General features: G+C 38.3%; 1 protein-coding gene across 2 annotated transcripts in view; it reads left to right on the forward strand.

Moving 5' to 3' along the window:
• The first annotated feature begins 250 nt into the window (after positions 1-250).
• MINDY3 (MINDY lysine 48 deubiquitinase 3) overlaps positions 251-13,446 on the forward strand; it is a 49,095-nt gene continuing 35,899 nt past the window's right edge. Inside the window, exons 1-5 of one of the 2 annotated variants that reach the window (XM_064408914.1) lie at positions 251-442; positions 7,035-7,114; positions 8,208-8,265; positions 8,705-8,878; positions 12,466-12,517. In XM_064408914.1, the coding sequence (XP_064264984.1) occupies positions 346-442; positions 7,035-7,114; positions 8,208-8,265; positions 8,705-8,878; positions 12,466-12,517 (461 nt within the window). In that variant the 5' untranslated portion in view covers positions 251-345. Of the gene's footprint in view, positions 443-5,378; positions 5,398-7,034; positions 7,115-8,207; positions 8,266-8,704; positions 8,879-12,465; positions 12,518-13,446 lie in introns of those variants that run through there. The other variant, XM_064408919.1, reaches the window with a different exon arrangement.

Here is a 13,446-nt window from a genome sequence, read left to right on the forward strand (position 1 = left end):
CGCAGGAAGAATTCCAAGCGCGAATACACAGCAGCTTCATCTCGGGAACCTTCAAGCCCAAAGGCTGCTCGCTAAGGGAACAGCTCCCTCCCGGATTTGCCGCAGCACTGCCCAGCCCCACACGCCCGCTGCCCGCCCGCCCCCGGGCCCGCGGAAGCACCAGGGCCTGCTGGGGAAGCGGAAGGGCCGCCCGGCCCGGCCCGGCCCCGCCCAGCCTGGCCCCGCCCGGCCCGGCCCGGCCCCGCCCCGCCCGCGCGGCCCCGCCCCTGCCTCTCCTGCGCAGGGGCCGCCGGAGCCGCCGGAGCCGCCGCGCCCGCCCGGCGCCGGGGCCGCCGCCGCCCCGCCATGTCCGAGGCGGGCCAGGAGCTCGTCCACCTGGTGTGGGGCAAGAAGGCCGGGCCCCGCGGGCTGGCCGACACCATCTTCTGCCGCTGGGCGCAAGGTACCTGCGTGCGCCGTGCCCCGCCGGCCCTTCCCGCCCCGCCGCCCGCCCGCCGCGGCGCCCCGCCGCTCCCCGCGCCGCCCCCGCGCCGCGGGTCCGTGCGCCTGAGGGGCGCCGTGCCCTGCGCGCCGCCCGTGTGCCCGCGGCGCCTCGGCGCCGGCCCACGCGGGAAAATGATGCAGCAGCTTCCCTTGCTAAATAATTATTGTGGTTTTTTGCAGCATAATCGTCTTTAGCCACACATCTCCACAGGAACTTAAAATTGTGTAAAAAAGGATCTGAAATTGTTAAGTATAACAACGGCGTCTTATGTCGTGATTTTACGTAGCTTGTGGAAACGAACATAAGTTGTGCTTCGGTTTTGGTTTTTGTGTGAGGAATATATGAGTCACAAATAGCAAAAGCGGGGCCGAACTTGGGACGGAGACCCACAGATTTGTTTTCTGAACTGGTTATTTGGCCGTGGAGGCAGGTGCATGGCAGTATTAGAACATGCCAAGAGATAAAGCACCAGTAACGCTGGAACGTGTGGTATTTGTAAGGTGTTTTTTCTGTGTTTACGTTGTACAGCCAGTGCATGGTTTCTTCTTGATGGAAGCTTGATGGTGATCCTTAGAAGTGCAATTGCAATGCTTACTTATACGAATTATATGTAAGGAATTAGTCTGTGTACCTGTCCTGAAAGAAGGGAATACTAGCCTTCTCTATAACTTACTGTGGATTTTGAGGAATTCTAGTAATGATTCATGTTTGTGACAAAAACTATGGATTCCTGGAGAAAATTCATAAGTGAAATAGTTGATAGTGAATTTTATAGATTAAAAAAACATGCATCCAGGTGTCAGGTTAAAGTTGCTTGAAACAGAAGTTTCTTAGTGTTCTCTCTTCCTATTTTTTAACAAGGGTGTTGTCATCTACATAGTTTCAGTAGGTTTGGGAGCTGCATAGCTGCTCCCCACTACTGAACACAGTACATTACCAGACTCATATTTTTTTTCCCTAGGTTTATCTGTCTTCATATAATTCAGTGATAAATATTTAGGGGAAAAAAGCCAAATTCCTCCTAAGATCTAGAATTTAAGCAGGTAGAGCAAAGCCATTGCTTTTCCTAACAAAATTGCTTATTGAAATGTAATTACTTTCTGTAATGGCTCTTTAAGTTTTGGTAATATTGCAGTTTCAGCATAAGATGTGTGCAAAGTCAGAAAAGAAGAATTGGTGTTAAAAAGCTTAATTATTTCTGTAACTGGTAATGTTAGATTGCCACAACTGAAGTTTTAAAGATAATTTGTATGAGAAATTTCAGCAGTTTGAAAATTTATTGAAATGTATGTTATGATGCGCTGTACTTGCGATTGAGTGAGGGTTTAATGGAAAAGGTCTCAGGAGTTCTTGGTGCCTTCTGCAATGGAGCCATTTCCAGTCTGTCTTTAGGGAAAGTCCTGTGACTGGAATATGTAGTGCATCTATTCCCTTGTCTATATACCTCTCAGTAAAATCAAAAACCCATGACATTACGTTAGATTGTTTGGAGGTCTTGTGCTGAGAATCAAAAAACAGTCAATTCCAGTTCACTTATCTTGTTTAGCTGCATAATACTTTCGCCCAGCTTTCAGTTTCTATTTTGTTGATAAAGTTCTGCAGCATTTACTTGCTGCAAAGGAGGGCCATCAACACTGACTCATCAAGATTTAAAAGAAAAATAACCCAAACAAATATATCAAGCTTTATTATTTCCAAAGACTTGAAATTTTAAAAGATAGACCCTGTTCCGCATAAAAAGTGCTGAAAGCATCAAACAACTAGTTTGGTGTTGGATTTTTTTGTTTGTTTTTATTTCTTTTGATTGTAGTGCCAGCAGTGGCATTTATTTGGATACTTGCTGAGCATCGTCTGATCCTTTCTGAAATCTTTTGGAAGCTGAGAGCTGTGATTTTCATTTGGAAAGGAAAGTAGGCAGTTGGGAGGGTGATGAGGAATGTAAGACTGATAGCTGTCGTTTTCTGAGTGAAGACAGTGCATTCCAGGAATCCTGTTATGCACCAGGCTCCTTGACCATCATACTCGTTTGAAGACGGGCTGGTTTGCCAGCAGTTAGAGAACTGACCCAGCTCATGGGGATGTGCTGTTGGAAGTTAATGGCAGTAATTCCCTCAAGTTTCTGCACTGGCAACTTGAAATATATTGGTTTTATTCTGGACTTAAAGGGATGACTGTAATGTTGTTATGAGGGTTTTCATGTAGAGTTCTGTACAAAATTTTTCTCTTTATGATTGCAGCAGAATTTGCAGTTTGAACCTTGTGGATTCTATTTACCAGAATCCTCAACGCAAACACAGGAATGTAGTGCAAAGCTTCAGTCTGCTCTTCGGTGTTTCCTGGCGTAGATATGAGGACTTGGGAAGGAGCTGAGAAGATGACTTAACCCTGAGGGAACATACCTGTGTTAAGAGTAAATTTCTCCATTGACCCAAGGACAAATTTCATGTATAGAATGCTCTTCAGATCATCCCCAAGGCGTGAGGCATCATGTCTATCCAATATAAGTGTCTGGCAGGCTTGCGCACAGCATCCGTTCAGAATTATGTAAGCTGTGTTCGCACTGGTCCTTGGAAAGAAAGATATGAAATGGTCTTCTCCAGCAAGCATTTAACTGCAAAAGCATAATGGGAAGTACAGTTTGTGCATATGGATAACATGCAGTGTAAAAAGGTCCATTTTGTCTGGATTCTCTTCCAGCTTCCAGTTGCCCAATTTAGTGATAGCCTGCCAGGCAGTTTGTATACGTTCCTCAATCCCTTACAGAACTTCCTGTCTCTTTATCCACCACCCATTCCGTGGTTGTGCTATTGCTGTAGTAAATTCTCCTTTGTTTATGTGGGCAGGAAAAAAATTTTTGTTTGTTGGGTATTTTTCTCCTCACATAAAATTTCAGAAGTTTCATTTTACTGGAAAGATATACTCGGAAAACCTAAAGCCACAAGCAAAATATGTATCATTCTATTCCCAGTGCTAGAGAATGAATGAAACATTAAGATGTGTTGTAAATCTCGTGCTTGGGTAATAATGTGTTATTCCACTGTTTCCGTCAGGCAGTTCTTGTACCCCTAAAGAGAAAAAAAAATGCACTTCCTTGGTGAGAGGTGGCTGAAGTCATTTGGTTTATTCAGCTTGGAGAAGAGGAGACTGAGGGGAAACTTCATTGTGGTCTTCAACATCCACACAAGGGGAAGTGAAGGGGCAGGTACTGATCTCTTCTTGTGACCAGTGACAGGACTTGAGAAAACAGCATGATCTGAGTCAGAGGAGGTTTAGGTTGGGTATCAGGGAAAGGTTGGAAAAACCAGAGGATGGTTGAGCACTGGAATGGGCTTCCCAGGTAAGTGGCTGCAGCACTAAGCCTGTCAGAGTTAAGGAGCCCTTGGGCGACACCGTCAGGCACATGGTGTGACTCTTGAGATGACCTGTGCAGGAGCAGGAGCTGGACTTGGTGATCCTTGTGGTTCCCTTCTAACTCAACATATTCTGTGATTATAGGACAGAAAGTGGATAGCGCACGGTCTTTATAGCTAGATTTCTGACTTGGTTAGTGTTGCATGCTCTTTGCTAATTCCCTTTTCTCTTTCATTCAGGTAGAATTGGGGTTTGTACAGAGTGAAAATACTGAAGAGACGCAGCATCCTTTATGAAATGCAGTTATATCTGTGGTGTCTTGGGTGGAAAAAAAAATTATAAATAGGCTGGTAATAAAAAGATGCAGGGAAGTGGTGGAGTAGTCATAAAAGAAGAATGAATGGGTTTTGTAGTACTTTGGACTGTGATGTAGCATATTAGATGAAGAACAGTGGTTAAGTCAGACTAATTTTGGTAAACTGTTCGTAGAAGAGAATTAGATACAAGAAAGAAATATGGACCTTCATAAATGCTAAATGGGGACATAAGGAGAATAAAACCTTGTGTGGTGTGATTATAGTGGACAAAGGATACAAAGACAGATTTCTCAGTGTCATTATTCAAAATATTGGGCAATGCACTGGCTACCAACAGGAGTCTAGATCCACTTCATCTCCCTGCCACACTGCCTCAAAAAGTTAAAGCAGCAGAGCAGTAGTGATGTTGAAAAAATTAGGTCAATGCAATGTTTAATAGGGTTATAAATGACATGGAAGATATATGGTAATGACATTATTTTATGTTTCTTGCAGGGAAATGATGCTGATTATACTAATGGATAAAAGGAAGACAGATTAATTTTAAAAATATAATTTTGGCTGCATTACATCTTTTTTCTTTTTTGAAATTTTATCTTGAGTGAAAAGAGCTGTATGATAGATATGAAAAGTTGAGAGAGAGTATGCAGAAGTTGCTCTGGATCAGATATGCTCATCTTGGTAGCTTAAAGTGTGGCCAGGCCATTCTTACAAATCATAAGGAAGACTGTGGGGTTGATGAGTGTTGCCAAAAATGTGACTGTTGTAGAGGGTTAAAAAGGGAAGTGGGTGTGGTTTCAGGCTGAGGTAGACTTGAATCCAGCTGGAGTTTGGAATGCTGATTTCTGAAATTTTACCTGAGCTGACTTCCAGTTCTGTAGAACTTTTTTAAAAGAGCAAGACCATACTGCCTGAAGCCCACTTTTTTCCTTAACAACTTTTAGAATCTTAGTATTTATTAAACATTAAGCAGCATTTAAGTAATAAGAAGTGTTTCCTTGGGTATTTATATGTATTTTGCCTGTGGTTGTAGTCTGTGAAATTCTGTGTGATATCAACTTTACATTGTCTGTCTCAAATTTATATTAATTCTGGTGGATCACTTGATGTTCTTTGTTTTTAGGAAGCAATTTTGAAAAACAGGGCAGGGTTAAGCTGAGACAGTACATGCATTCTATAAGAAGCCTGAAGAATGTGAAGCAAATTCAAGATTTCTTAAGTGTGGTTTACTGGCACCACACCCAAGTATGTTGTTTTTCTGCAGAAACAAATCATTAAAACAAATAAAAAAGCTCTCTTGTTGAAGTGTGCTTAGATGGCATGCAATAATGCTTCAAAGCAGAGGAGGACTTACCTTTTAATATTCTAAGCTTGCACAGACCAATTCAGAAGGTTGAAAGGACTGATGAAATTTCTTAGTAGGGCATGTTAACAGGGCAGTGAAATGGCATTACTACAAAATTTGCTTCAAGTAGGAGTTAATGGAGCTTCATTGCTACATCAGGTGATGCCAGATCGAAGTATGTAGGCTTGACCTAGTCACCTAGGTTTTGGATATAAAATACATCTTTGTAATGCACTTGCTTGCACATGTGGTTAAAAACAACCTGGACCCTTTGGTCAGATACAGCAGATACCCCATGGCCACCCTGATCCTGTTTAAAACAAAAAATTCACATTGTTGTGGAACATCCACTATTCCGTGATGAAGTATGGCGTACAAAACATGCAGTTGTCCTATCTTGCTGCCTGGGATGATGTACTTGCCATGCTGTAGTGTGGGGGGATGCATTTCCTCAGTTCAAATTCACATCCAGGGTTTAGAGTGCTTTTGTTATGGCAGTTTGTAATCCTACAGAATTGGGAAGAGGAGAAATTGTGGGAAAGTAGCATTGAATTTTCTTTCTGCTGAGGCTGACACTGTCAGTCCTTGATGAGATGCATGTGTATCCCCTTTCTGCCTGCCCCCACTTGCTTGTGTTTGCTGGTTACTTGCTGACTACAGTTGCATGGTTTCTAGATTACAGTGAACTAGAATGACTTTGGCACAATCTTATCATTACTTAAAAGGATAATGCAAAACACCACTCACTCTAAGTTGCCGTGTGTCAGCTTCATCAAGGTAATTGCATGTGCATTTATCAGTGAGTAATGAATTATATGAATCACCTATCTTATAGACAAGTTTAAGGGCAAGGTGGTAATGAAACAATTTTGCTATAATTGCTCCAGTATTTGCTTTATTATGTGACTTTAAGATAATTCTGAAATACAAATTATTAATACAGAGCATTAAAGCTGGAGGGGGAGAATTGTTGATGTTGCACTTCAGTAAATGCAGTGTATCTTCTGTAAAAGAACACCATTAAGAGGTTTGATTCAGGGGTTGCAAGTGAATATTTAAGCTACTCAGCATATTTTAGTCCTTAATAGGATGTGCTGGTAAGTCAAAAATGAGATCAGTGGGAGGCATACTGTGCCATTCATCAGGAATAGAAGTGTATTATATATGTTCAGCAAAGGTTCCAAGATGTATTTTCATTACATATGTAGACAAAATAATACACACATTTTAATTTATTGATAAGAAATGAACTATTATAAAATAAAAACTATGGTTTAAGTTAGAAATTCTTTTGTTTACAATCCTAGCTGTTGGACCTTTGTGGTCATGATTTAATTGCAGATATAAATAATTAATATCTGTCCTTTCATCTGTAGTCATGACTTTTTTGCTTCAGGTAGTTTAACCATATGCAGTTACATTACCAAGGAAACAAAAACCTAATTTTTAAAGGTGAATAAATCAGGTGTTATTTCTGTTAGGGAAGGAGTATACATACTTGTTTACATATTTCATTAAATCCTTTTTCATTTGACAGGATTTGTTTTTAGCGACTCTGAATCAACTGCATTAGAACAATTTGAAGGTGGCCCTTGTGCAGTGATAGCACCTGTACAGGTAAGATGCCTTTATTGGTTTAAAATCAATGAGCCCAAAATTTGTTCTTTATACATTTGGAGTTAAAATAGATATGAAAAAAATTGCAGATCAGTTGTATTTTGGTTTCATAATTAAAATGTGGAGGAGGCAAAATCTCTGTAAAAAGGCAGGGATGAGCATGGGCTGATTTTCAGCTGTAATTTTGCAGAAGGACATTTGTTTGAGGAAGTGCAGCAGGCTGATCCAAGCAGAAGTAACTTCAAAATCGGGAATGCATTGTAAAGGGGAGGAGGAAAAGATCAGACACAAATTTAATCCTAATCCTTTCACATCTCTTGAATTCCCTGCCTTTAAGGGTAATGTCTGTGTCACAGTGTTTGCTTTTTTCTTTTGTAATCTGTATTAGATACATTTGAAGTAGTTGATTTTCACATCTAACAAAGTTCGCAAAAAAAAAATCTGTTAAAAAAAAATCTGTAATGGGAGAACAGGGTGAGCATGTCAGGAAAGCAGTGAAAGTTGAACCAGCTGTTTCTGAGGTGGTAAAAATACCTGAAATGGCAAGACTCTCCTTCATGAAGTTTCTTCTTTCATTGTTCTCTCTGTAACTTAGAGCTTTTTTGTTTAATTGCGGCATTACATTAGCATTGATGATTAAACAAAGCAGGGATATGGAAATGCATAGGATTTCTTTAACCTGGTCTAGAGGTTATCATTTGCAATGGTTACAAGAGGTGGGCTTGTTAGCTACTAAAGGGGTTTGTGTTAGTGACTAGAGATGTCTTGTACTACTGAGCAGTTATACTGAAAAATATTTGTGCCTCCATTCCTGCAGTCCTGGGAGTCTGGAGGTGTATGTGCCAAAATGCACTATGTGTACTTGAGGTGTACTTCAGGTTCAAACTCAATGGTGTTGAATGTAGTTATGAGGCCACCTTTGTAGCTGGTTTGATGGGGAAAAGTCAATAAACAAGGCTCAGAGTCTTGTTCTGAATGGTAAGCAGCTTGAAACTCTTTTAAAAACATGCAAAAATGCTTTGATGCTTGTGACATAATGCAAAAGGTAATGTTGCCTTGTATTTTAATAATATTTTATTCATTGCTAACAAAGGCATTCCTTTTGAAGAGGCTTTTTACCAGTGAAAAGTCTACTTGGAGAGACTGTCCAGGTACTGAGACCCTTTTATTTTCCTCCTCGTTATTTTTCCATTTTATTTATTTGTAAAGCATGTATTAGTTAAAAAAAAACTTAAAATATTTCATACTTTGTTGTTTGTTTGTGCTCTTCCATATCATATGTATACTGTATGCTTCTGAACTCCTCTTTGTGAGGTCTGTGCTGATGCTTAATATTTCTGTGTTTTAGAAATATTTCATTGAAATCTGTTATTAAGAAATGGAAAGAGTTACAAATCCTATAAAACCACATTTTTCTAAAGACAGCCTTGTAATCTTTGGTCCAGTAGAGTCAGAGCAATTAACATTAGTAATTAATGAGATAAAAGTAGTAATTATTTAGATTGAATTAATGTATAAAAAGGATACTAGTAGCTTATATATGACAATGGTTCTCAGCAATCAGACTTACGTAGGTTTCTGATCTTTCAGAAGAGGAGCAGAAGAACCTTCTCTGTCATACATTATGTGATATTTTGGAAATGGCTTGCTCTGATAATTCTGAGTCGTACTGTCTGGCAACATGGATAAGAGGAAAAACAACCGAAGAAACTGCCAGTATTTCTGAAAGTCCTGCAGAATCTAGTCATCAAGAGGAGCAACCTTGTAAGCTGTATTTCTGTGCTAAATTACCCATCACTTGGTGAAGTAATACATGGTTTTTGAGGGACCACTGCTATTTTATTGATTCACAGATGGGGGGGTTTGCCTTTGTGAACCCATTAGCAAAAGACAAGATTTTTGTTTGTTGTAATTAGAGGCATTTATCCTTTTTGTTGAAAGCAATGTGGTGTCTTGCCATTGGAGTTCTAACATATATGTTTCTTTAGTATTTCAGCAATTTCCATAATCTTCAGTTTTATTTTGTAATTTACTGGGACCTGATACATCTTTAATTTTGAAGTATCTACATGCTTCTTAACACAGGAAGAATACTTGTCTCTTGTTGCTTTAGAAGACTTTTGTAGAAAATTCTCCAGTGCTTTATTTGTTCTAAATTATTCTGGATCCTCTGTTATGGAGAAGTAGCCTTTTGCCATTTGTCTGTGCAGTACCAAACAATTTAAACCACCTTCTGGTAAATTACCGTAATTTCTTTGTAGTTCGGAATTTTTCAGTTACCTGCTTTTTGCAAATGTCTTCACTCCTTCATGAGTTACTAACATCAAAGATCCAGGAGACATCATCTGTTGCACTAAGATGAGGCACCCAGTCATAACTGCTGCAGAGTCAGTGACGTGGAAAGTTTGTGCACATATGATCAGAGAGTTGTATTTATTAATCTTTAAACAGGAAAGATCTAATGTGTTAAAAGATAAGCTGCTTTTTCTTTTAGTTTTTGTTCACAATTTGTGCCTTAAGAAGTATGAAGATCTCTTCACATGAAAACATATTGCTTGTAGATGTGCTGTCTTTTGATGGAAGGAATATGTTATTCAGCAGTTTGTGGCATAACTACAAAGTAAGAATTGTACAAACAGATTTATATGTGCACAGCTAGTTATAGCAATTTGTAGTGCTGGAGCTCTTTGTTACAAGTCATCTTCATCTGCTTTTAGCAAGTGTTCCCTGTGCTTTAGAAGGCTCAAGCAATAATAATTAAAATGATATTTAATTGAAGAAACAGACGGTCAGTGCATAAGAAAAATGCTCCAAGGTGAGCATTTTTTAAAGTAAGAAAAAGTATTACACAGAAAGTTTTATCTGCAACTTTTCTGTTTTATCCTTCGCAAGATAAGGCAGTTGTAACTCTGGGTGAAATGAAATTTCAAGCCAGTTGAAATTCTGGGTTTTTCCTTTTTTTTTAGTTGTCTCTGAAGCTCTTGCCAGTGATAGGAAGTTTGTTTTCTACATAAAGTGAAGCAGAGCCTAGTTGTCTACAGGATCTTACTGTCCTGTTTTTTTTAATGTATTGCTTGATTCCAAAGGACTTTTTACTGTAGAAAATGTTCAACAGTGTTTTTAAACACACAATCAAGTTAATAATTACTTTCAAAACTGACACTTACGAACTAATCCATTCTATTATATAACTACATTTTTCATGTTTCTGTGCAAGTCTTCAAGTTCTGACTGACTTGTCCTTAACATGGAATGTGCTCAGGGAAGACCAGGATACATTTCCCATGTACAGCCTGCTTATGTCATGGACAATGTTGATCTCTTTCATTGTTCTGTTCTACATTCCCTGCTAGACACTGCACCTCTCCTATGTACAGCATTTTGCCTTCTATGTGTAATGCTGTGCACTTACCAATTTAAGATATGTTAGTTAGGTTTGGGCTTTTTTCCCTTCCTCTGTCCTGCTATTCACCTGTAAACCATCTTCTTAACCTGGTTAAGGGTGGGACAAAGATGTTGAGGAGAAGATATTGTGAGTAATGCAAAGTTGTGTAACTGCTAGTGCAAAGGAATAAATTTATTTCTTGCCTGACTGCTGTACTTAATAAAAATAGAAACTGGCATTGTCATAGTTGATAGGAGTTAAGAGATGAGTTGGGTGAGCAGGGAGTCTTACAGATACAGTTCCATATGGCAGGCTGTTTGAGAATTGGATGTGGAGATATGTTTATAATAAAGCCATGAAATATGCTTAGACACAGCATGATAGAGTACAATTTTAAAGAATTTCTAAACAATTGTATTTCTCATGCATCTCATGTTCTCTTGCTGTTTGTTCTTTTTCGTTCCACTAAGCACTGTCTTTATTTAGCATTGTTTGGGTTATGTATAGCTCTACTTCTCTTTAGAATTTCTACTTATTTCCCTTTATTTCAAATAGTAATTATCGTAGCATTTCACTCTGTTCTTTAGTAACAGAATGAAACTGCCTATCATCCTGCTCTGTGAACAAAAGGTGGATTCGAGCACACTTACTGAATGCAATAGCATTTTTCATCTGCTTTTGTGGTGTACAGCAGTCACTTGTTGGCCATGTGTTGGCTTTAGTAGTGCAAGTTCCCAGTTCAAAGATTGCTTTATATGAGTTAGTCCCTCTAACCTCCTGCTTACAAAAACATGTGTTCTTCAAGCAAGGTTAGTTTTTGCAGAATTTTCTGCAATTTAGATTCATTGTTTCATATTTTATAAAAATGTCTTTAAAATACATTCATTTAAGTCCAGTTTTACTCTTGGCAATCTAAGCAATTCCTTGTAGTTATTCAAATGACAAAAACTAAAATTCTTAAGATTGCTGCTGCTTTATTTCTTAAGTTGAAAATGAAAGTATTCTGTTGCTTAAGAAGCAGTTGTATTTGCATGTAGGACAAATTAAATACGTCTTTCAAAATGCAATCAGAATAAGCATAAAATGCCTTTTGGGAAATTCTGGTGGGGAGAATTGATCAGTAGTGCTAGCCATAATGGCTTCAGATCTTAACTGAATTGTATGCAGCTACATTCTGTAGCTCAGTGATCAGACATTGTTTAAATACTCAGCATCAATTGGTATCTATCAAAAAGCAGATCTGTCTGTTTTGTGTATTGCTCTACTAGCAGAAAGATAAAGAAAAGAAAAAGGAAAGGTATAAAGCCTGTGTTGAACTTGGGAAGACACTAATGCTGTATTTTTTTATGCCCTGGACACACGCTAATTTGAAAGGCTGTTTATCCGTTGTTGAAAGAAAACAACAAGAACTTACTTAAAAACAGAATGTGTAACACTGTTTAGAATAATTCTACTTTTTTGTTTGTAATAAATAAGCATTAAAGGGGGAAATTATAAACTGAATTTCAGTAACAGAAGTGTATATTCAAAGAAAAAATACAGCTTACCTACACTGATAAAATGATCCAAATAATCATGCTTGCTTTTCTAGGAAATAGTACTTCGTGTTGACCTGCAAAATTATATCTATAGTATGCATATGCTTACTGTATGACTTCGTGACTATGTGACTTTGTGACAGCCACACTTTGTACAAAAGCAACAGCTCAGTGTATGACAAATATTTCCAACATGCCAGTGGCTTTGTGCTTTTAATAAATTGATTAGTCCAAATAGAAATGTTCTCACTAATTTGTATGGTGGAATCTTAATGTTGCAGTAAATTAGTTTATACTAATCAGTTAAATTTAAATGTCAGGAGAGGATTAAAAATATAATTAGAGCTTGAAAGTATTCTAGCTTGCTGTGTGTATCTTGTGTCATTTTTTTGCCATGTGTAGTGCTGAAAAGTGTCTCTTGTGTATAGCTGCCTTGGCTGTGGAAGAGCTTGGCTTTGAGCGATTTCATGCATTAATTCAGTAAGTAATATGTTGGAACATTTAAAATACAATATTTTGAAGTTACACTAATATTCACAGGCCTGAAAGGGGTATGCTGAGGAACTTTTTGTGTGTTACTCATTAGGTTAAACTTGGATTTCAAGTTTTGGTGTGGGGGGTTTTGTGTTTTTTCTTTGCATTTTAGCCATTTAAAATGGAATATCATTTTGAGCATAAGTATTAGGCTTTAAAAAAAAACTGGAGCAATGTCATGTAGTAAATTGGTTAGATAGTTTATGCATTTCAAGTTTATGAACACAAGGTTCTGGAAATCTAATAAAGATTACTATTTAAATTAAAGATGTTAATCCTCAATAACTATATAATGTCATCAATACTTTTTCCTGATTTGAGATATCATAAGAAACATTTTTTAAAAATGTTTCATATACAAGACTGATTTTTGTTTCATACTTTAAACACAGTTCTTTTTTTGAGGTCTAAACCCAGAGCTCACAGTTCTAGTGAGTTTATATTTAAAGGTAACAGCCTTTTATTTTCACAGTGAACAATTGGGTAAATATTATACAAATCAATCCCCAAAAAGTAAATAAAGACCAGCAGAATTCCAAAAAACACCTGAGATGGAAAATGTTGCTAATTAGAACTGAAATAACCACAGCTCATTTTATCAATAGTAATTATAGTTTATTTTTTTTAACCCATTGTCATATAAGGAAATAAGAGGCAAATATAAAGTTTTTATAACCTTAGCTGATCAAAACACTAATTTCCTGCCCTTCCTCCTCCCCTCCTGCTCACCCCTTCAATCTTTGGACTTGTGGTACCAAATTAATTTTTTTCTGTCATTCTCACTGGGAATCAATGCTCTGGCATTTGCCTTTAGACATCAGGTGGATTTCAGAACTGGCTTTTCCTTGCATACCTTGTATGCTGTGTGTACTCTA

Source organism: Passer domesticus, chromosome 1 (genome assembly GCF_036417665.1).
Source record: "Passer domesticus isolate bPasDom1 chromosome 1, bPasDom1.hap1, whole genome shotgun sequence".
Classification (NCBI taxonomy): domain Eukaryota; kingdom Metazoa; phylum Chordata; class Aves; order Passeriformes; family Passeridae; genus Passer; species Passer domesticus.